The 24,515-nt window shown below is 31.2% G+C and overlaps 2 protein-coding genes and 1 long non-coding RNA gene across 13 annotated transcripts in view; 1 reads left to right on the top strand and 2 right to left on the bottom strand.

Annotated features, from left to right (window-relative positions):
- LOC139513737 (uncharacterized) overlaps positions 1-17,114 on the top strand; it is a 45,110-nt gene extending 27,996 nt beyond the window's left edge. For 2 of the 4 annotated variants that reach the window (XM_071302519.1, XM_071302501.1), the window contains 8 exons: positions 24-38; positions 3,571-3,651; positions 4,748-4,940; positions 5,399-5,657; positions 6,028-6,174; positions 10,402-10,501; positions 11,751-15,592; positions 16,175-17,114. In XM_071302519.1, the coding sequence (XP_071158620.1) occupies positions 24-38; positions 3,571-3,651; positions 4,748-4,940; positions 5,399-5,657; positions 6,028-6,174; positions 10,402-10,501; positions 11,751-11,900 (945 nt within the window). In that variant the 3' untranslated portion in view covers positions 11,901-15,592; positions 16,175-17,114. The remainder of the gene's footprint in view (positions 1-23; positions 39-3,570; positions 3,652-4,747; positions 4,941-5,398; positions 5,658-6,027; positions 6,175-10,401; positions 10,502-11,750; positions 15,593-16,174) is intronic. The other 2 variants (XM_071302511.1, XM_071302529.1) reach the window with 1 other exon arrangement.
- On the bottom strand, positions 15,627-16,164 carry LOC139513755 (uncharacterized). The gene is made up of 2 exons (XR_011662508.1): positions 16,043-16,164; positions 15,627-15,670 (listed from the first exon to the last, which is right to left on the bottom strand). It is a non-coding gene; the product is annotated as an uncharacterized lncRNA (long non-coding RNA).
- Positions 17,115-19,969: 2,855 nt separating the features above from the next.
- The window catches only part of LOC139484754 (E3 ubiquitin-protein ligase PDZRN3-like), a 130,716-nt gene continuing 126,170 nt past the window's right edge, over positions 19,970-24,515 (bottom strand). For all 8 annotated transcript variants that reach the window (XM_071268678.1, XM_071268686.1, XM_071268702.1 and 5 more), the window contains one exon: positions 19,970-23,811. In XM_071268678.1, coding sequence (XP_071124779.1) covers positions 22,330-23,811 — 1,482 coding nt within the window. In that variant the 3' untranslated portion in view covers positions 19,970-22,329. The remainder of the gene's footprint in view (positions 23,812-24,515) is intronic.

Here is a 24,515-nt window from a genome sequence, read left to right as displayed (position 1 = left end):
ACTGTTGAGCTGTTTTATTTTAGGATCATTTTAGACCAGTAAGTTCTATTGCTTTTAATGATGCTAAAATGTGGTGAAGGTCTTTACAATCATGCATCTTGATAAATACCTCCTTTCCTAAGCACAGATCTATTTCCAAAGAGCTATTTTTTCCATCAGCTATTTGTATTTCATCTTGCCTTGACTGCTGCAAGATATAGGTGTTATTTTTCTGGCGGCATGTAAGTGAATAGTTGCAATAACCTACCTTAGCCACGACAGATACCAGAGGGACATTCAAACCCATAAATCAAAAATAAACTGACAACGTCAATGCTAAAAAATAAAAATAAAACAAACAAATTATAATACAAAAGACACAACATAGAAATCTAAAGACTAAACAACACGAACCCCACCAAAAACTGGGGTTGATATATAAGGTGAACTCAACAAGACCATAACATGTTTTAAAACACAAAAAAAAATAAAAAATTATTGCATAGCAATGTAATATTTCCCACAGAAAGTAAACAAAAGTTAGCGTGCAATAAAATACAATATAGCACTAGTGCAATAAATCTTCAAAATTCATCAACTGCAAAATCTTAGTTTAAACCAATTTTTACTTTCAAATATTATATTGCTATACAATAAAAGGGTTATTGGATGAATATTGGGGAATATTGTCCCTCGTACAACATATATTGCACTCGCAAGCTCGTGCAATATAAAATATATGTTCATGCAATAACCCTATAGAACTGTTCTTCAACCATTAATGTCCCAAGTCATATGTGGGTGGCTCCACAGTCCATTGACATATTACTGAAATAAAGTGGCATCACCAGTCTTGGGTGACTTATTATTCAAATACAACCAATAATCAGGCAAGATACCTTTGTGTGTACTGAGCTTTTATTGTGAAATAGGAAATTCTGTAGTCTATTGGTGACTGACAACCTTCTGTAGACAAATTAGAAAATCTATGTGAACATATTTTTTTGATAATGGTTATGCTGAATATTATTATTAATATTTCTATACCCTATTCATGTGTATATAAATCAAACAGTCCACATAGTCTGCCATTTAACTGAGTGTACAGGATATGAAAAGAAATATTCTAAACTCCAATAGTTATTTTTCATTGTAAAAAAAGATTATTCATAGTTGTTTGTCAATGGAAATCATACCTCATCTTCATATTTTAATTTTTGATTCATTACAGCTAACAGCTATATCTACATCTCATATAACTTTATCAAGTAATACATCAAACTTAACACCAACTGATAAATAGTGGCTCATGACAGCCTCTATAGTTTCTCATAGTTGTCTGAGAATAACACCAACTGATAAATAGTGGCTCATGACAGCCTCTATAGTTTCTCATAGTTGTCTGAGAATAACACCAACTGATAAATAGTGGCTCATGACAGCCTCTATAGTTTCTCATAGTTGTCTGAGAATAACACCAACTGATAAATAGTGGCTCATGACAGCCTCTATAGTTTCTCATAGTTGCCTGAGAATAACACCAACTGATAAATAGTGGCTCATGACAGCCTCTATAGTTTCTCATAGTTGCCTGAGAATAACACCAACTGATAAATAGTGGCTCATGACAGCCTCTATAGTTTCTCATAGTTGTCTGAGAATAACACCAACTGATAAATAGTGGCTCATGACAGCCTCTATAGTTTCTCATAGTTGCCTGAGAATAACACCAACTGATAAATAGTGGCTCATGACAGCCTCTATAGTTTCTCATAGTTGTCTGAGAATAACACCAACTGATAAATAGTGGCTCATGACAGCCTCTATAGTTTCTCATAGTTGCCTGAGAATAACACCAACTGATAAATAGTGGCTCATGACAGCCTCTATAGTTTCTCATAGTTGTCTGAGAATAACACCAACTGATAAATAGTGGCTCATGACAGCCTCTATAGTTTCTCATAGTTGCCTGAGAATAACACCAACTGATAAATAGTGGCTCATGACAGCCTCTATAGTTTCTCATGGTTGTCTGAGAATAACACCAACTGATAAATAGTGGCTCATGACAGCCTCTATAGTTTCTCATAGTTGTCTGAGAATAACACCAACTGATAAATAGTGGCTCATGACAGCCTCTATAGTTTCTCATAGTTGCCTGAGAATACTTGAATTAACCTGATAAGTTATGTTTTATTTTTAACCCTTTTTTTCATGAAATTGAAGAATTTAATGATTTCATTTCGTGTCTTGCTCTGCTCTGTTTAATAAACTGTGTACTGTCCTGGTATTCATTAACCTTATTTGACAATCTTGTATGATTTATTTCATTCTGTCAACAGTTTTAATATTGCATCTTGATACTTTTATGTTTTTATCTCTATATTATGATTTCATATATTTGCCTATCATTCTCTTCTTTTGTACATTTACTAAATCCTAATTTGTCTCTCTCACTCGATCCTCAGCAGGAGCTGAATTGATTCATTATGGTCCTCAAATAAAATAAGGACGGTAATGATTGTGTCTGTTAAAACAATCAACTCGATTAAAAATAAAATGTGCAGTAAAAAGTAATGAATTTATAAATTATTCCCATTCCAATATATGTTTGATGACTAAATCTTTAATTTTGGAGTCAAGATACTTTGATTTGGTTCCACTGTCTATCTGTAGACTGTTATTCTGTAACCTAACACAATTACAATCTGGCCTCAAATGTCTATTGGAACATAGGGTTCATATCAGATTATCATGTTCTCATCCTGAATATAGTTGAAATATACCTGCCAAACTACAACCAATCTATCCAACCTTTATGTACACTGCACACTGTATCAGTAAATTGTAAATCATAGCTTTGAATATTGTGATGTTAGCAGTATGATCCAAAAGAAATTGTAGCATCTTGTTAATTCATAGATTTCATGATTAAGAATAGATGACATGATCATTTTTACATGGATTCAAAATTCACCTTTTTATTAAACTTATATATGTGAATTCTACTGTAACTTGATTGTAAGTTTTGCTCTTCACCTATTGTATTTTATTTAATATTCTGACCAAATTGCAATCGATTCATCAAATCATACTGTTCAACTGGTCATAGACATATAACTGCTGTAATGATAGAATAAAGCAGACTTATTATCTTTAATGAGGAATTCCAATCCTAAAAGATTGTAATTATGCTTTATTTTACCACTTTGCACTTTATTGGCTTGACTGTAGTTTTATCTGACCAGTTGAACAGTTTGATTTTATAAATATAAATTACAATTGGGTCAGAATTTGGAATGAACTGCAATATTTAGAGAGAAACACTTATAATCTTGTTGCAGTAACAACTCAGAGAGAAATACAGGTTTTATTTTTATTGAAATACTTCACAATGATGTGCTAAATATAAATCAAATTCCTTGTTGCAAAATTTATGTTGTAACAGTTTGGGAATAAAATAAGTGAAAATTGTGTAAAATGATAAAAAAAAAATTTGATTGAGAACATTTTGTGTGTTTGAATGAGTATTTTTAATGTTTAAAAATGTTTTGTTTACATTGTAATAAATTTTTGTTTATTTTCTGTTAGTTTGCAATTGATATGGAAATGATGTCAGCTGTATTTGATTATATATTCAAAGGCCTGAAAGCTGATTCAGCTAAATATTGGGTATGTATACCAAGTCAAAAAAGTAAGCGATCTTAAAATTGCATTTGAGGCACAACATCTTTATTATAATGTATGTCTAATATATATGATCCAAATGATGGAAGATATACCAGTTAGAAATATTGAAATGTATTATTGCCTAAGGATACAAGTAAAGGGTATATTTTCACATTGATAAGCTTAAAATATGTTTGCATTATTACTACTTGTATGAGGTATCTGTTGACCAATTACAAGGTATACATAAATATAATATAGAAAATACAAGTATAACATCAGCCTGCATACTGTAAAAACATGAATTTTCTTGGGGTATTTTATTTGCTTTATTTTATGGATATATACTATTGACAAAATTGAACCCATTAAGACTAATAAGATTATAACCAACATTACAAACTCAAACTGGAAACCCCAAATATTAATCCCTATGAAAGAAGTCTCACAGACACAACTAGGAAAATTTTAACTCCAAAATTGATGAATCAACAGGTCAGTAAGTGAAATTTGTCATGTATCATATCATAAAGCTATTCTGTCCTATCTCTGTAACAAAAAGAAACATTGAACGTAAGTTTATAACCTGAAAAGGGAACAGTCAGAAGTAAATGGCCCCTTTGCAGTCATTGAGTTGTACACATTCAGTCATAAAAAAAAAGTCCTTCACAGGGCTAAACTATTTTAAGATTGCTTCCTTTGTATATTACTCTTACCACATCACAACTCATTCCAAGTATGGTTCAAAACCTCACCTCAAAATATTTTCATCAAAATTTATCCCAAGTAGCGGTAATTATTGTTTGAAGTTCTGAGACAATTTTTTCCCATCACATGTCAAATTAATTCCGGCAACGAAATTGCTTGTGCTAATAAATCTCCAGTTTTATGGAAAGGGCTAAAAAATCTATTCCTTACTGAAATTGTAAATCCTTTTAACTTCTGAAACCAACCAAAACATGCCAACCTGATCGTTTTACTTCTATGGAAAATTATAACATTTTTTTTTACTTTCTATATTGAAATTATTGACTTTTTTGTGTTTTTTATTTTATATTGTTAGATGATCATAAGTATTATTAGTTTTATTCTGTTACAGATAATGTTAAGTACTCCATACAAGCTTGGTGATGCAGCTATGAGTAGTTTAATGAAGATTCTGACAGACAGATTCAATGTTAAAGGTGTCTGTATGGTAATGCAGTCCTTACTGGCCTTGTACTCGTATAATGCCACATCAGGAATCATTGTAGATATTGGAGAAAGGATGGAAATACTGCCAATATTTGATGGTTTGTAGCTCTTCATCCAATAAATTGTCTGTGATATCAGTAATAATCAGTGTATTGAGATGTATACCTGTATATGAAAGTTTATGATTTCCAATCATTTATTTTAATAGAAAAGAAAGGATAAGGGGTATCCATTTATGAGACAAAATCAGTATATGCATCAAAATGCACAAAACACATTATTTAAAAGTGTATGAACCGTACCATAAGTTGTTTATAAGCAGTTTTTTATGCTTCATTCACAATAACTGTTATCCTGAAATCTATGAATAGGAATTAAGAAAGAGTATATGTATAATGTCCTATTATCAGCTGCTTTCTGTGACTTTTTTTTTTTTTAACATTTTTTCAATCCTGTATGTGTTTCACAGTATCAAATTGACACCCATATTCTTGTTTCTAATTGTGTTTATCTATAATATGTTCTTCACATATGTCAGTTGTTTTGACTTTTACAGGTGTGCTAATTGAAGGAGGAGTGTCTCGTCAATCATATGGTGGACAAAAAATAGCCGATTCCTTAAACTCTTCTTTAGTGGAACATAAGTACAATTTTGTTACACCTGTTGATAAATTACTAGTCAGATATGTAATGGAACAATCTTGTTATGCTTGTGAAAATTACAAGGACATGAAGAGCAAATGTGACAAAGATTCAGATAGTTATAAGTCAACAGTATACCTCAATAATTTTGATCTGCCTGAAGATGCACATATGTAAGTTATATTTAGTACCAATAAAAATGATGCTGCTTTAACTATAACAGGAGTCCAGCAAGGTTAAACTAGTTTTAAGACACCAACCACATCCTAACCTGGAAGAGTGGTGTAATAGTGCTACAAATGAACAAACTATAAAATCTCAGTTGAATCAGTTGAATAGGCCTCAACTCAGCAGATAGACGCAAAGCAGAGCTATAGCTATCAATAACACAGAGTGGATGATGCAGGGTGCCAATACATTCCCACAACAAGACTTGTCTTGTTATTTTTCACTGCACCTGTATCATCCTGCCAAACTTAAAATGATTATTTTGCTTTTAGTATGTTTATAGACAGTAAATAATACATTTTTCTTTCATTTTAGGAGTGTTACACATGATATTAGTTGTTTTAAAAGTGCTGAAGGTTTCTTCAATACAGATCTGTGGGGGATGGATTATCCATGTGTACATAAACTGATTTATCAAGCCATTCAATCCTGTCCAATGGACAACAGAAAACATATGTATAGGTAGGTCTCTGTACATGATTATCCGTGTGTACATAAACTGATTTATCAAGCCATTCAATCCTGTCCAATGGACAACAGAAAACATATGTATAGGTAGGTCTCTGTACCTGATTATCCGTGTGTACATAAACTGATCTATCAAGCCGTTCAATACTGTCCTATGGACAACAGAAAACATATGTATAGGTAGGTCTCTGTACATGATTATCCGTGTGTACATAAACTGATTTATCAAGCCATTCAATCCTGTCCAATGGACAACAGAAAACATATGTATAGGTAGGTCTCTGTACATGATTATCCGTGTGTACATAAACTGATTTATCAAGCCATTCAATCCTGTCCAATGGACAACAGAAAACATATGTATAGGTAGGTCTCTGTACATGATTATCCATGTGTACATAAACTGATCTATCAAGCCATTCAATCCTGTCCAAATGGACAACAGAAAACATATGTATAGGTAGGTCTCTGTACATGATTATCCATGTGTACATAAACTGATCTATCAAGCCATTCAATCCTGTCCTATGGACAACAGAAAACATGTGTATAGGTAGGTCTCTGTACATGATTATCCATGTGTACATAAACTGATCTATCAAGCCATTCAATCCTGTCCTATGGACAACAGAAAACATATGTATAGGTAGGTATCTGTACATGATTATCGAAGTGTACATAAACTGATCTATCAAGCCATTCAATCCTGTCCTATAGACAACAGAAAACATATGTATAGGTAGGTCTCTGTACATGATTACATGTATCCTTGTGTACATAAACTGATCTATCAAGCCATTCAATCCTGTCCAATGGACAACAGAAAACATATGTATAGGTAGGTCTGTCAAGCCATTCAATCCTGTCCTATAGACAACAGAAAACATATGTATAGGTAGGTCTGTCAAGCCATTCAATCCTGTCCTATAGACAACAGAAAACATATGTATAGGTAGGTCTCTGTACCTGATTATCCATGTGTACATAAACTGATCTATCAAGCCATTCAATCCTATCCTATGGACAACAGAAAACATATGTATAGGTAGGTCTCTGTACATGATTATCCTTGTGTACATAAACTGATCTATCAAGCCATTCAATCCTGTCCAATGGACAACAGAAAACATATGTATAGGTAGGTCTCTGTACATAATTATCCATGTGTACATAAACTGATCTATCAAGCCATTCAATCCTGTCCTATGGACAACAGAAAACATATGTATAGGTAGGTTTCTGTACCTGATTATTTATGTGTACATAAACTGATCTATCAAGCCATTCAATCCTGTCCTATAGACAACAGAAAACATATGTATAGGTAGGTCTCTGTACATGATTATCCTTGTGTAAATAAACTGATCTATCAAGCCATTCAATCCTGTCCAATGGACAACAGAAAACATATGTATAGGTAGGTCTGTCAAGCCATTCAATCCTGTCCTATGGACAACAGAAAACATATGTATACCGTAGGTAGGTCTCTGTACCTGATTATCCATGTGTACATAAACTGATCTATCAAGCCATTCAATCCTGTCCTATAGACAACAGAAAACATATGTATAGGTAGGTCTCTGTACATAATTATCCTTGTGTACATAAACTGATCTATCAAGCCATTCAATCCTGTCCTATGGACAACAGAAAACATATGTATAGGTAGGTCTCTGTACATGATTATCCTTGTGTACATAAACTGATCTATCAAGCCATTCAATCCTGTCCTATAGACAACAGAAAACATATGTATAGGTAGGTCTCTGTACCTGATTATCCATGTGTACATAAACTGATCTATCAAGCCATTCAATCCTGTCCTTTGGACAACAGAAAACATATGTATAGGTAGGTCTCTGTACATGATTATCCTTGTGTACATAAACTGATCTATCAAGCCATTCAATCCTGTCCTATAGACAACAGAAAACATATGAATAGGTAGGTCTCTGTACCTGATTATCCATGTGTACATAAACTGATCTATCAAGCCATTCAATCCTGTCCTTTGGACAACAGAAAACATATGTATAGGTAGGTCTCTGTACATGATTATCCTTGTGTACATAAACTGATCTATCAAGCCATTCAATCCTGTCCTATAGACAACAGAAAACATATGTATAGGTAGGTCTCTGTACATGATTATCCTTGTGTACATAAACTGATCTATCAAGCCATTGAATCCTGTCCTATAGACAACAGAAAACATATGTATAGGTAGGTCTCTATACATGATTATCCTTGTGTACATAAACTGATCTATCAAGCCATTCAATCCTGTCCTTTGGACAACAGAAAACATTTGTATAGGTAGGTCTGTCAAGCCATTCAATCCTGTCCAATGGACAACAGAAAACATATGTATAGGTAGGTCTCTGTACATGATTATCCTTGTGTACATAAACTGATCTATCAAGCCATTCAATCCTGTCATATAGACAACAGAAAACATATGTATAGGTAGGTCTCTGTACATGATTATCCTTGTGTACATAAACTGATCTATCAATCCATTCAATCCTGTCCAATGGACAACAGAAAACATATGTATAGGTAGGTCTGTCAACCATTCAATCCTATCCAATGGACAACAGAAAACAAATGTATAGGTAGGTCTCTGTACATGATAATCTGTGTGTACATAAACTGATCTATCAAGCCATTCAATCCTGTCCAATGGACAACAGAAAACATATGTATAGGTAGGTCTCTGTACATGATTATCCTTGTGTACATAAACTGATCTATCAAGCCATTCAATCCTGTCCTATAGACAACAGAAAACATATGTATAGGTAGGTCTGTCAAGCCATTCAATCCTATCCAATGGACAACAGAAAACAAATGTATAGGTAGGTCTTTGTACATGATAATCTGTGTGTAGCTCTCTGTACATGATTATCCTTGTGTACATAAACTAATCTATCAATCCATTCAATCCTGTCCTATGGACAACAAAAAACATATGTATAGGTAGGTCTCTGTATATGCTTGTCCATTTTCAACATACTTCTGTCAAACTATAAAGTCCTGTAGGTAAACACATCTGATGTTGTACAAATTAATGCAGTTATGTATGATGAATGGTCATATGAAATACTGCTTCAACTTTGTAGTGTCATGGGGGGATGGGTTTAAAATGAGATGGTTAACATTTACAGACAGTTTGTGATCAAATTTGTTTGACATAGTATATTTGTAATTCTAACATGATGTCCTTCAAACGCTTTGAGTACACACCTGTGGTAAAATATGAATATATTACGTGGGCTGTTCCGATCATACTCCCACATCTTAGGTTTTTTTGTATAAGCTTTTGGACGTCATAGAACGATGACGTCAAAATATAAGCATTTTATAGGAAAATACCGTACACGCTTATAAAAAAATCATATCAACAAGAAATGTAAACAAATGATTCTAAATGTGTTAGTAGTCCTATTCATTTATACATATAAGACATAAAAGTAAATTATTATTGTTATCCAAAACTATCTAAATACGTTATTGTAAATAGTTTAAGCATTTCACTAATTCAGTTTGCTCCATTCTTTTACGCCAATTTAATAGTGCATTTATTTATGGGAACGGCAAATATTTGCCTCCACCTAGAGCGCTTCGATCCAAAAGAATTACCTTATTTGTCCTATTAGAATCGAAATAATTCATGGGGGCTTGAATAAATTGTGATTTTACCACGGGTTGTCCCTTTATACCGATATTTTACCCCTCGCTGTCGCTCAGGGTAAAATATTTGTCATAAAGGGCAAACCCGTGGTAAAATCACGATATATTCAACCCCCATGAATTATTTCTTAAACCATCATGGATTTTTAAGAAACTTGATTGAAATTTTGGAAAGATTGCTTTTTCTAAAATGACCATTCACAAGGGAAAACTGAAGTCATGTTTTTGTTGTTAATAGCAATTCTCTTTAACCACTAACTGAGTTGTTGGATGGACATTCAATTTAGAAATTTTGAGTACAAGATTTTGAGTGAGTTTGAAAACCATAGTAAGTCGTTATTGCATCTCTACATGGCAATGATAAATTTGTCAAGTTGAATTAGAAATATATATTAGGATAAAATATAGTATTTTTATTTCAAACCCCAAGTTCTTTGAAAAAGATATGACCCATGAAAGATGTTGGTTGAAAATTCATCATACAGGAACTGCTTATTTTTATAATAATTTATGTTTTTATTGATATAGGGCCATATATTTAAGTGGAGGTGTCACCATGTTACCAGGATTTTCTGAGAGATTACAAGCAGAGTTAAAGAAATTAGCTCCGCCATCAGTTTTAGTTGAGGTAAAGTTATTATTTTGATATGGGCCACCTTACCTTGGATAGAAGGGGACATAATGTTCTCTGGTCGTTACATCAGTCCTTTGATTATTTTGGCAATTATTTTCATATAGTTAACCATATTAAGGTTTTTGTAATTTTTATTTTAGTATTTATCACATCAATGCACAGTTCATTGAAAGTTTTACACTAAATTAGAGATTGAACCATATTTCACTGAAAATGGAATAGTGTGAATACCATAGGACTTTAAGAAACTTCATTCCAGATATAAAAATGTGTTATGAATGCTTCATAAGGGACTAATTGACACATAAATTAACAACTATATGTTATCAACAATGACCAAAGCCTGCATAGTCAGCTATATAAGGCCTCAAAATTACAAATGTAAAACAATTCAATCAAGAAAACTAATAGCCTTATTTATGTACAAATTAATGAATTAAAAACAAAAATGTAATACAGCAACAAACTACAACCCCTTAAGTACAGACTCCTCATTTGGGACAGGCTCATACAAAAAGAAGGAGGCATGATTAAGTTAACATGTTAGTGTGCCATGTCCTCCCCGACTCCCCAATCCTTGAACTTGCCTACTTCATAGTTTAAAGTTACATTCATAGACAAATATTTTACTTTCATGGGTAGTTTAATAGTAGTATAAATACTTGTTTGCTGCAGAGCAATGATGAGAAGTTAAATGAAATGTAATGTGTTACTTTTATTTACAAACATTTCCAGCTTTATTTTCAATTTCGATTTATAATTTTATGAAGACAAAATACCATGAACAATTTTTAAACATGTATTTATATAAACCAAGTATTATCTTTGAATCAACAGGGATTTAAAAAGGGCTAATCCTTGATTCTTCATTGAGCTTAATTGCCACAAATCAAGTAGATCTTTGGAAAAAAGGGAGATAAACAACTTCAAATTTTATTCTAAGAATAAAATTTTTGATTCTGGATTCTGGAAATGAGTGTAAGGGAAGGACTATTGACACATATTCTTGATAATTGTAATTAAGTCTAACTCAGTTTGGTTTACAGATTATAGAGAAGATACTTTTTTTCTATAAAGCATGTCAAATGATGGCTAATGCTTGGAATTAACCATGTGCCACATTAAAAAAAACCAAATGACTTTTCCAATCAAAAACCTGTGATTTTGTAAAAGAGAAAACATGAATTCACATGATCTTCTTTCCATGTTTGTATAATTCCAGTATTTTTTTGTCTAATTTCAGGTACATGCATCACCTCAAAGATATTACAGTGCTTTTATTGGTGCAGGAACATTGTTATCAAACCTTGCTATTAGTGAACAAATATTTATATCATCGGAAGATTGGAAGAAAGATGGAGTAGCTACATTCAGAAGATGGAAAGCATCCTAAACATTGAATTATGATATCATACTCCACATACAATAAATCCTGCTTTACTGCCATTTATAGATATTGCAAATTAAAATAATGATCTTGCGTTTACATAATTAATCCATATTTTTAAGCTATTAATGATGCATTTATAAGTAAATTTAAATGTAAATAAGTAAGTCAATGAATATATTCAAACAATGCTGCCAGTCTTATTGGATGATAAGTGTATTTTTATTTACCTATTTAGCTATTTCCCAAGCCAAAACTTGACAAAAATTTTAATATGCCATTTTGCTTTCCCTGTTGTCATTAACCAGTTTTTTATTATTCACCTTTCCTTTGCACTGCCAAAGAAAAATGTCAAAAATTTCCCCAGTTATTATAAGATACAACATACTATGTATCATTTTTTTTCTGCACTTGTTTTATTTTTGCTTGTTCTCGGCAGCTAAAAGGTATAAAATTGAACCCTGCATAAATTTCCTTGTAGATTGAAAGATTTATCGCTGTTTAAACATTCTGTACATTATACTGTTAATAATTAATTATTTACAAAAATGTATATGTTAACTCTTTTCACCCTAAAGGTGATTTAACATTATAGATTATGCAGTTACCCTCTGAAATCATGGAAACACCTGAATAAAATTGTTCAATCAAATATTTATGATTTTGATCTTATAATCAATTAAAAATATATTAAGATCTACGATGAGCTATTTTAAGAATATGATATGTTATTTTTATCTCTATTATTTATGAAAAATGAATATGTACATTCCATTTTCCTTTAACAGTTTTTTATATATTTATTCATTTATATTTTAAATTATTATGAACTTATACTGAAATTTGTGTCATTTTTAATTTAATGTAGAAGCTTAAGCTTCTTATCATATAGTAATATTTGTGATTATATAAGATAACTGTGGATTCATTTATTTTTCGTGGGTACCAATTTTCGTGAAAATTTTCATTTGGTGGTTTTACTTCAGTCTGCATACAATCCTATGCACATTAAAATTGTTATCCCTGGAATATTAATAAGTCCACAGTATGTAAATTATGGGAATTTCTGGTTGTGTGCTTATTATTATGCATTGTGACGTTATGCTATTGCTAGAGACAAAATATAGGTATATGTGGCATTCCAGACATTTTTATGAATGCAATAGGGTCTGTTTTTAACATGGAGTAGACTAAGCTTATCTTTTGAAAATGTATATTTAAGTACAGTGATGTAATTTTTGCTAAAAATTTTTTTTATATAAAACTACATTTACAACAATTTTCATTCCTTGTTCATTGATTAAAGAAAATGATCCTCAATTAATAATGCATTCCTAATGTTTTATATGTTTAATTCATTTTAATTTAATACATGTACCAAAGAATATAAAAGATCATAGATCCTGACATATTGACATGTATTATTGTAGTTTAAAACTGAAAGAAGACACATATTATTATAAACCTACTTGACGGCATATTATATTTTTAGATTCTCAAAATTATTGTTTTGTACTGCATTTCATTGTTGGTCTGGGAACAATTTTTGTGTTTTTTTTTTCTGGACTGGAAATTCAAGAGGAAAACTTCAAACATCTAACTTTTTTTTATCTCTTTCTGAACTGATGATATATGTTATATTGAGATAACCGAATTATGTATCTTGAACATATTTAGTTTTATAGGGTTAATATTATTTAATGGTGTGCTTTATTTACGCAATATATGTTTATAAATAATATATTATAATATTTAATAATATAATTGATCATTCCATTGGTAATTTTTACAAGTGCTTTATTAGGCAGTCATGTGATATTTATGTATTTTGTCTCGTTAGACATCATGTTGTCTCGTTTTGTGTCATTAATTTTAACTTTTTGGTTGTATATTTAAATGGTTGTGTAATTTAAATGTGTATTGTTTTCAAAGTTTTCAAATAGATGGTCAGACTTCACACGTTTTACATCAGTAAATGTAATTCCCTTATAGGGATTTTATCATGCAGTTCTGTAAAGGAAATTTTGTTCTGTTTTAGTGTCAGTGAATATTACAATAGTGTCAAGAAAATAGTGCCAAATTATTTATTGCACAATAAATTGAAATAACTGAAAATATTTTTATGAAAATGTTAAATGGAAAATATGCAATATTCTTCAATAAATAACTTGTTTGTCTTACATAAACTAATGCTGCATTCACACATAATTCGAATTCGATTCTCATTTACTTATTTGAATCAGTTTAAATCGCAATCGAAATGTAAATTCTAATTCAAATTGCAATGTGCGTCAAATTCGCTTTACTGTCTGAACAACATTAACTTTTTATTCGTATTAACAAAAACGCATTTTAATGCGAATTGGATAATAAGATTTAGGTAATTTTAATCAATTTGAATTAAAAAAGAAGAGAGTGTGAACGCGATTAGCGAATTCAATTTGAATCAATTTGAATTAAAAAAGAAGAGTGTGTGAACGCGATTAGCGAATTCAATTCGAATGAAATGATTGTGTAAACATGGCATTATTATAATATTGTTTTAATGAGCAGACACATATAATCAAACATAAATCTGGCCAATTGTGATTTTTCTTGTAGCTTCAAAATATTTAAACTCCAAAGAACTCTTTTTAAAAATGTGATTAAATTTTTGTTGTAATAACCGTACAATTTTAGATAATTTCCATGTCAACATTCCTTTCTCCTCCAAAAGTACATTTTGTTTGAAATACTTGGGGAGCTATATGACCAAAATGGTTGTTGTTTAAATGATACTGGTACATCCTTATGGAAAAGCCATTCTTGTTAATAATCAGATATTAGTTGTAGCAATAGAAGCTTTATATATTTCAGCAATAATTTTACTGTCGCCATATGCAATAGTTGTTATATTATAAGTACTATAAAAATCAAGATTGTTAATGTTATATTATAAGTATGTGTACTTTAAAGAACAAGATTAATATATGAGATCCATTGGATAGGAATCCACCTTTTGCAAGTGCACCTTTACATGTACATGTATCATAATTGATAGATTTTGGAACATTCAAATATGAAATCATAGATGATTATTGGTCTATTTTATAGGATTCTTATATCAATTTAAAAACTTTTGCAGATATTGCATAAGGATTTTTTTCAACGCAGAAGATTAATTGATATATTGATAATCATTTGCATACAGTCGATTTCTATCTGATGCAGCTCATATAATGAGTGCATGTTCTATAAAGATCAAGATTGTAATACATGTATTATAAGTACTTTAGATCAGTATGAATTTTTTCTCACTGTTTTTGTAATTTCTCTTCTTGTTTAAAAATGTAACTTGACATTATTATGCTTATTTTTGTGTAAGTTTAATAATTCTTCCATACATTCTTATTTAGTTTAATACAAATCGATTCACCATATGTACATTTCAAAAATAAATTCTTGTCAGCGTACTGTAAATCCCAAAATAACATAAAAATTATCACAAAAATTGTTTAAAGTAATATCATTTGATACCTAGAATCACCTTAGAAATTTGTGTATCTTTGTCAACTGGAAATGAAGCATTAGGAATTTCTTTGTCCCCCCCCACAACCAATCACGAGGGGAAGAATCATTACTGCCATATTCTTGCTTAGTCCAGTAGTCTTTTTGTTTTTGTACTGCCAGGATATTACTATGATATTGATACATTTCATGTGATGTTACATGACCCAAAATCAAAGAACACTATAAATTTGGATATGTTTATTCCTCCTTCTACTGAGGGTAAAAGACTACAAAAAAGAAAATATCACAATGTAAATGACAAGCAAACATACATGTATCAACCATAAGTCATTTATAACAAGCAATCAATATCAAACATAAAAATATTGGATGAATAACGCCGACTTTATACTAGTAAAATCTTGAAAAATAAAAAATAAAACTTTATTACGATTCACACGTTCCATACAGTGAAATTAAAAAATCTGACATGACCCATGTGATCAACTCATTTGACGATTCGCACTTTTCATACAGTGATTTGAACAACGTGATTTGTGTGTGAAATAATTCAAAGCGTATACATTATAATCAGTAAAAATACTTATGTAAACTTTATCTAACAATAGTTTTAAGATAAATAAATGTAAAGAACTTACTCTATGGCGCTTATAACCAGCAAATATAAGTGTTGAAAGCAGAACAAATTTGACAGGAAATGTGTCTGACACCACAAAAATACTAATAAAGGAAACAAATCGGAAATCCGTTCCGGTAACATTACATTTCAGTTGATCTAAAGATGTAGGTAAAGAAATGTTCCTTGTTTTAAAGTTTTCATGTTGTGAAGCGTTATTTGCTCACTTATACTTTGGGATTTCCAATTGTTGAACCTTATTACAATTTTACAAAATTTAAAATAGCATTACAGGCATATTTTGAGAATTTATTAAGCATATTTTAAGAATTTATTATACAATTGCAATGATGTTCAGCAACAATTAGGTGATTTTTTCATAAATCTATTATGTATCAAAAGTACTCTTTACTACAATTTTTGATGTACGTAATGTTAAACGTCTTGTAAAATTTGTGAGAGATTTTGCAATTTGGATTAAGTTCTGAGCAAGTTTTGGTTATACATGTACATCAATGATATTGTATTTTGTGCATTTTGTGCATGTGCATGAATGAGAAATGAACAAAAGTAAGCAAGTATAACCTACTTTTTACACTTTAGACTTAGGCACTGAGATAATGTTATATTCAAAAGAAACAATTTTGACATTATTGAAGGTGTAGATGATTGTTAGTTTTCATTTGGTACCCCCTACTATAATTGTCTGGCTTGGAATTAAAGGATTTTACACAATTTTTATTGTTTTTTTTGTTTCTGTAATAAAACAAATTATTTAAATATCTTAACCTTAGATTTTTTTATGCTTGATTTCACTTAAACAGCAATGAAAAGTCCAAAGGGACCAACAAATGTTTTGGAATGGAATGGGTTTCAACCACCAAACAACAATATAATGTGTCAAATGGTTGCATTCTCCTTTTTCATATACTAGGACCCATGTTGGCTTGCTGTGATCATATCTATTTGCACTCAGCAATCAGCATAGTCCTTTATTAAAAATCCTAGAACTCTCAATAGTGAGTTGTAACTTGCAATATTTCTTGTGATATATGTTAATCCTTTCAGTAAGAAATAAACATATCAGTATCAAATTCATTGCGTTGTTTATGTATAGGTTCTTGTGCCAGCATTTAAATGGTTATCTGGTGGAAGCATACTGACCTAAAAGTCTCTAGACTGATCAGAGTAAGGACTTTTTAAAAAGTGATATTGGCTGCTCATGTTCACAGGAGTATTAAAATGTAAGAACAAAATACTGATGGTCTCCAAGTCAAACTTTAAATTTAAAAAAAAAAGATGGATATGCTTTATATACTTTAGTTAAGATTAAAAAGATAAACCACAAAAATGGGTAAAAATTATTTTTAGATAGCTGCATGACCAACTATTTCCATCCTGTGTCTTGCTTTCTTTGTCAGGTGAGCTAAGATAAGGAGTTGTGATATAATTGACAATGAGGCAACTATACACCAAATACCAGTTGATATAGGTTACAGTGCACAATTGTTTGTAATGCATTTACCATAGGGTACCACTGGTGCTCCGTATTTATTCCTCAAAGACTACACAAACTAGGGAAAAACAGGTAGCAGTTCCTGTTACTAGAAATGCCAGTGTTGCATTACACATGCAGTTGAAAAAGATCGTCTATTTTTTTTCACTAAACGAAAAAGGTATATTTTTAATGGCTCCCACAGAAATGGAAGATATTTTCTATAAATTGTAAAATGTGAATATGATTTTCTGCATTTTTAAAGCCCCTTTTATGGGCTTTATGTTTTATGGTCTGTGCGTCCGTTCAGTCGTCCGTCTGTCCCTCTTCAGGTTAAAGTTTTTGGTTGAGGTAGTTTTTGAAGAAGTTGAAGTCCAATCAACTTGAAACTTAGTAAACATGTTCCCTATGATATGATCTTTCTAATTTTAATGCCAAAATAGAGATTATACCCTTTTCACAGTCCACTGAACATAGAAAATAATAGTGCGGATCTGTGTACTGGGGACACATTCTTGTTTAAACCTAATAGGATAAGCTTTCGATTATATGTAATTTCAATCTTGTATCATCCAATCAGGAGTTGTATAGGATTCTATTCTGAGTACAATCTTGGGGTAAAAACTTGCTGGTAAAATGTAAACAAATAATTGGGCTCTTGTAACCTGTAGATGTAAGCTAAAATTAGTAATGAGGTTGAAATAATTGTTTTGCCCCGATATAAGAGTCAGTTGATTTAACTGTGTATGAATTCTTTATATGCATTAAATCCATTGAAATTTGGATGTGTATGGATTAATGTTTTAGTATTAGATACATAATCTTTTGATTAGTTGTTATTGGCTTTTTAAAACATTGTCATTTCAGGGCCTTTCACTGCTGACTATGTGGTATGGGCTATGCTCATTGTTGAAGGCTGTACAGTGACCCATAGTTGTTAATTTCTGTGTCATTTGGTCTTTTGTGGAGAGTTATCTCATAAGCAATCACACCACATCTTCTTTTTCATATATTCATTATTTTTTTCTTATATTGTGCTGTTACACCAATGCTCCATATTAGGGAGGGTTGGCACACATGCATAATTTTAGTTTCTTGTGTATAATTCGGAGTTTAGTATGACGTTCATTATCACTGAACTAGTAAACATATTTTTAAGGGGCCAGCTGAAGGACGCCTCTGGGTGCGGGAGTTTCTCGCTACATTGAAGACTCATTGGTGGCCTTTGGCTGTTGTCGCTTTGACTCATTCCCCATTTCCTTTCTCAATTTTATGTTCAACTCTGCTTCATTTTGTATGCATCTGCCCCAAGTTAGAAGCCTGTAATTCAGTGGTTGCGTTTGTTGATCTTTTTGCTGCATTTAAGATTTGTTTTTTTTAATGTTTAGTTTATAAATCAAGTTGTTTGTTCTCTCATTTGAATTGTTTTACATTTGTGGTTTCAGGCCTTAAATAGCCTAATATACAATATGTGTTTTGCTTCTATGTCAATTAGTGTCTGTTGGAGATATGTCTCATTGGCACATCATACCATATTTTCTAGTTTTATATAAATTGAGAAGAAATGCAGTCATGAATTGGTCCATCTCGCATCCCCACAGACCCATATAGTCTGTTGAAGTAGTTAAATCAACAATTACTAAATCACAACTAAATCAAGTTTTGGAGTTTGTCTTTTTTTCCTTATTCTATGTGCAATAGGTTAATTATATTTGGTGTATAGACATATTTTATGATGTACTTGTCAGTCAAGCAGGTTTCATTTGACCTTGACCTTATTTCAAGGTAATTGCTCAGTTTGAAGTTTATGTGTTTAGGTCTGTTTTTCTTAAACCATAAGCAATAGGTCAACTATATTTGTTGTATGGAAGGTATGTTATCTGTACATGTCTGCCTGGCATGGTTCATCTGACCTTCACCTCATTTTCATGATTCATTGGTAAATTTTTAGTTTTTTCTTTATCAAGTCTATTACTTAGAAACTATAGGGAAAAGGTCATACATTGTATTTTGTGTATTGTCAAGAAAATGTGTTTATCGTTTGATTTATATGACCTTGACCTCATTTTCTTGGATCATGTTAAGTTTATGTAAAAGTTGTAGTAAAGCTTTCTATCTAAGACTATCAACATAATATCAATGGTTTGTAAAGAAGACGTGACATTTCAGCATGTGAACTCTTGTTTGTTAACTGCATACACAAGTTTTTGTGAGCAATGTCGCTCTCTTTATTTACGACCCCTTGTAACCTTGACATAAAATGGGGTTAACCTCTTCATTAGTGGTTTTTCATTATCTCTACCACAATTTCACTGCATGTGTAACATTACACCAGTATAGGGTTAGTATTGAATTATTTCTGCCCAATGTTCTTGACAATACCTGTTTCAATTTGCTCAGAGAAATAACATATTTGATATCATGTTTAATGGACTTATAAGAATGAGAACTAAAACCAGTATAAATTATTTATTCAATATCACTTTTTAGGGTGCCAATGCAACAATTTTAGCTGACATATTTTATACAATGAAATGCTACCAACCTCTCTAATACAACCTTTCTTTTCAAAATTTTAACATTTGTGCTAAAGTGAAAAATTTGAACAACATGTCTTTTAAAATAGTTAATGAGTTGTGAAGTATGGTACAATTTTTTAATTATACATTTTGCAATCAGCAATACATTTTACTAATATTCAATATAAAATTGTCTTCACACAGTACAACATTTTAACATTGGCATCACAAGTTGAAATTTAGAACAGACAACAGATGCTACCATTTGTGATAATTTGTTCTTTTAGTTTGTAAAGGGACACAACCATATAATAGTGTTTATATCTTAATAAAACTGTCACAAATTGAAGGATCTCAAATAAACCTTGATTTATTAGGGGAAAAAATCAATTTCTGGATTTCAACAAGTGTTTCTCATGATATGCTTCATTAAAACAACATTCATGAAAATTCTAAACTTCACTTTGTTACAGCTGTAATATTCAAAAGGATAAATGAAATATATTTTTTTACGAATAATTTGAGTGAATTTTTTAATAATTAGCTCTTAAGTATGCAAACAGGATAATTAAAGGTTGTTTGTTCAAATAAAAATAATTTAAATGTTCATCAGAAAATTATAGAGTTATCTCCCATTGTCCATGTTTATGAGGAAATCCAAGCTTAGTGGTTTCAATAAAATGTGAAAATTTCTAAGATTATGTGATGGACGTCAAAGTGATGACATCTTCAGACCAATTTAAGTAAAAAATATGATATAATTATATGCTATTACTTAAAACTTCTGATCCATCTTGTTTCTATGTTTCAAGGTTGTATTAGTAGGTAATCAACCCTAGATTTGTACAAAAATAAGAATTGAATTGTACAATATTATCTTTCCATGTGATACCTCTCATAATCACACAAAAAGTGTTGCAAGCGGACTCTTAAAATAACCTCTTCTTTACACTCAAACATATATATATATAAATAATGGTCACTGCACTGTACAAGGCCACAATATTGCAAACTTTCTATAAATAATTAATTTTTTACATCAGTATACATATTGGCATTTGTCAAATTATTTAAAGCACAATTTTGGATTTTGTAGCCAAATTCACCCTCACATTTCCCTAGAAATATTGAACATGTTTATGTTCACTATCATTAAGAGTTGAGAGGACATAATTCATGAAAGACATTTACGATATATTATTATTTCCCCCAAACTGGTCATAAACGAAAGAGTTTGGGTCAAGGGACATAATTAATGGTAAAAGACACCAAATCAGAAGTGCAGAACATTGTACAGCTAAACGTCTTGAACAAATGGGGTATCAGATAACCGTCAAATTACTTCACAATTTTGTTTGGTACCAAGTGATATGATATGATAAAGTTCAAAGGGACATAACCTTTGCCAAAAAAAGACTGTTACAAAAATGGACTTCAAGATTACAACGTAAGACAAATACTGCCCGTGAAACTTAGATGTGTTTACTGGTACATGTGTTATCATTAAATGTATTACAAAAGATATATTGACTTTACAACCAAAATTACAGACACTTATTTTTTAGTATGAAATAAAAAAAATTATCCCTTTATAAGTCATGTGACCATTATACTGCAGCACCATGACATGTGATGAAAGTTGAAAGGAAAATGCACAATGCAAATAATTCATCTATTACTGTTTGAATGACTAGAATAAACTTATAGTGTCATGCAATAAGTCAAATCATAATGACCATCAGAGTTTTAATCATTAACATGATTAAATATAGGAAATTAATTTAATAATTTAATACTATTTCCCACAATATGTAAAACATGTGAACAGTAAGGACATCATATTTTCTCAGTTCCACAAAAAACATTTTCATTTACATCTGTCCTCACTGGTATATTACAATTTCAAAATTTACAAAACAAACTCGTTATTTGATAAAATACACAATAAAAAATAAGGCATTCAATATCACAATGGATTAGCACTGATTTTACAATTAAATGCAAAATATGGACTTCTGTCTAACAAGATGGCTAGTATAATTACACTAAACATCTAGAAGACCAATTATATAAATATCTTCCCCCAACTTTACCCTCCAAAATCTAAGGAGCACATTATGACTGAACACTCAAAGAAGTATTACAATGTAATATTCATACATTTTGTCAATTTGATGCGAAAAAGTAATACCATAACTTTTATGATAGTTTTTGTTTCTGAACAGGCAGCATTACTTGATGCAAAATCACAACACCAATTCATACAGAAAAGTTTTCAACATCACTGTTCTATAATTAGACAGTTGTCACCGACAACAAAGGATTGTAGGTTTTTCCCTCAGTATGCCGACTTCCATGTGCAAGCATTTCTTGAATTGTCATAAAATCGTCAAATACTTTTCTACCTTTATTCTTCATCATTTTTCTATGACTTAGTTCCAAAATGTTAACTTCCTTCTTTTCATCATGTTCTTTTAAAGTCTCCATTTTGGCTTTCATCATCAGTTCTCTTTTCTTTTTATGATCCTTTGCTTTTTCAAAATGACGTTTTCTGTCTTCTTTCGACCAATATCGTCCATGTTTCATTTCACTCATTGCGTCATCATCTGTTGTCATTCCACAACGCTCTTCAGATATCTTTTTAGCTCTTTCTTTCAACATTTTATTTCTGACAGGTCTTCTAGTAATATAGCGAGAACCATCAGGACGTCTTTTCACAACCCATTCCATTTGTCCACTACTATCAGGAGGTGTGCAGTTAGGACTTTGTTGTTGGAGATTATCTGTTTTAAGTTGAACATTTTCATTCTTATTTTGCTGTAGTGATACCACACTACTGTGAGAAGATGGACGAGATGAATTCTTTCTCCGACACTTCGTCTCCATTTGTTGTTGAAAGAGCTTTTGTTGAATTGCAATAGTATGCTGTAAGTTGGCTTCATTTGTATACATAACATCTGCATATGACATATACAGATCCTGAAGAGATTCACCCATTGGTTTTTGATCCTTTGACAAGTTTTTATTTTCATTATTATTTTTGGCTGATAAAGCATTTAATTCTTCACTAGAACATTCTTTGGTCTGACATGGAGTTTGTGTTTGTTTCTCTGTGTCACTAGTGGAGGCTATAGGTGTTGTAGTAGTTGTAGAAGCTAAACATAGCATAGAGTTTTTAAATCCCTTCTCACTGTCGTCTGAAACTTGATTCAGTTCTAAAGTCAGAGGTGTGCTGCGACAACTTTCTCCAGTATTATAAGCACTTGTTGTCGAAGCTTCCGAGAAAGCCTTTTGTTGTTTTTTAACAGGACTTTGATTCCAAGAATCACCAGAATTGTTTAATTGCACATTTTTGACATATTCAAGTCGTGTTCCCATACGTGGGACAACCCGTGGACTTCTAGAAGGTAATGTTTCATATATATGATTTATATTTGAATCCTCTCCTATATGATTGTCATACATATCTTGACATTCAATCTGAATGTTTTCCATTTCACGATTTACATACTCAATTTCTCGTTCAAGACTGCTCACAGAGTTCTTACGAGATGAACCCTTTTTAGGAGAATTATTGGCACTTTTACTATCACATCTTTGAACAAGTACCTCCCGAAATTTATCACATTCATCTTTAGAAATGTCATTTACATTAATCTCTTGATCTGTTATGTCATGTGACAAGAAACTTTCATCACTGCGATGATATTCTCCTCTGCCTTGACGAAACTTTGAGGTTGCAGCTGGTGAATTGGTACATTCTGTGTCAAAGGCATCCTGAATAATATATAATAATACTAATTTGAAAAATTTATATAAATACAAATATGTACAGAAATTACATATTAATTGCAACGGATACCAGATATTGCTGTTGACTGCCTAATGATAGACCAATTATCTAGTTCTTCTGTGTATTTCTACCCTAGCCTTTCTAGTTAACAAATATCCCATGTATATAAATACATATTGATAATATTGTTTGCCCTTTTCTTAACATTTCAATTGCTGTGGGAGTCTTATTCATTTAATCATTTGAGATACAGAATCTTTATCTTCATATATTTATTAAAACATATTCATTTATTGCTTATTGTTTATACCCGAAGACCATAAAGATAGTGATTAGCCAACAATAAAACAACCTAAAAAAGATTCAAGTTTTACAGACTATACTTCTTAGTAACTTAACTCTAAATGTAATAACAGTGGTCATACTCATTTCACTTTTTAATACCTGGGTATGTTTTCACCAATTCAATGGGTTAAACTTTGCACAAGAAGATGTTTTGTTTATTTTGATGAATGAACATCAGATTAGAGTTTCACATTCTCTTTGGATATTCTATATCTATGCCCTACCCAGATTCAAATTTCTAATGAAATTAAATATACCATTCATAAACTGTTATAACGATATCTTATTAAATTTGTCAATGAAGAATGATTTTTTAATCTTGATATCAATAATTTTACAGAAA

Source organism: Mytilus edulis, chromosome 1 (genome assembly GCF_963676685.1).
Source record: "Mytilus edulis chromosome 1, xbMytEdul2.2, whole genome shotgun sequence".
Taxonomy (NCBI): domain Eukaryota; kingdom Metazoa; phylum Mollusca; class Bivalvia; order Mytilida; family Mytilidae; genus Mytilus; species Mytilus edulis.
Note: the sequence above shows the minus strand (reverse complement) of the source record. Positions and strands in the feature narration are given on the sequence as shown.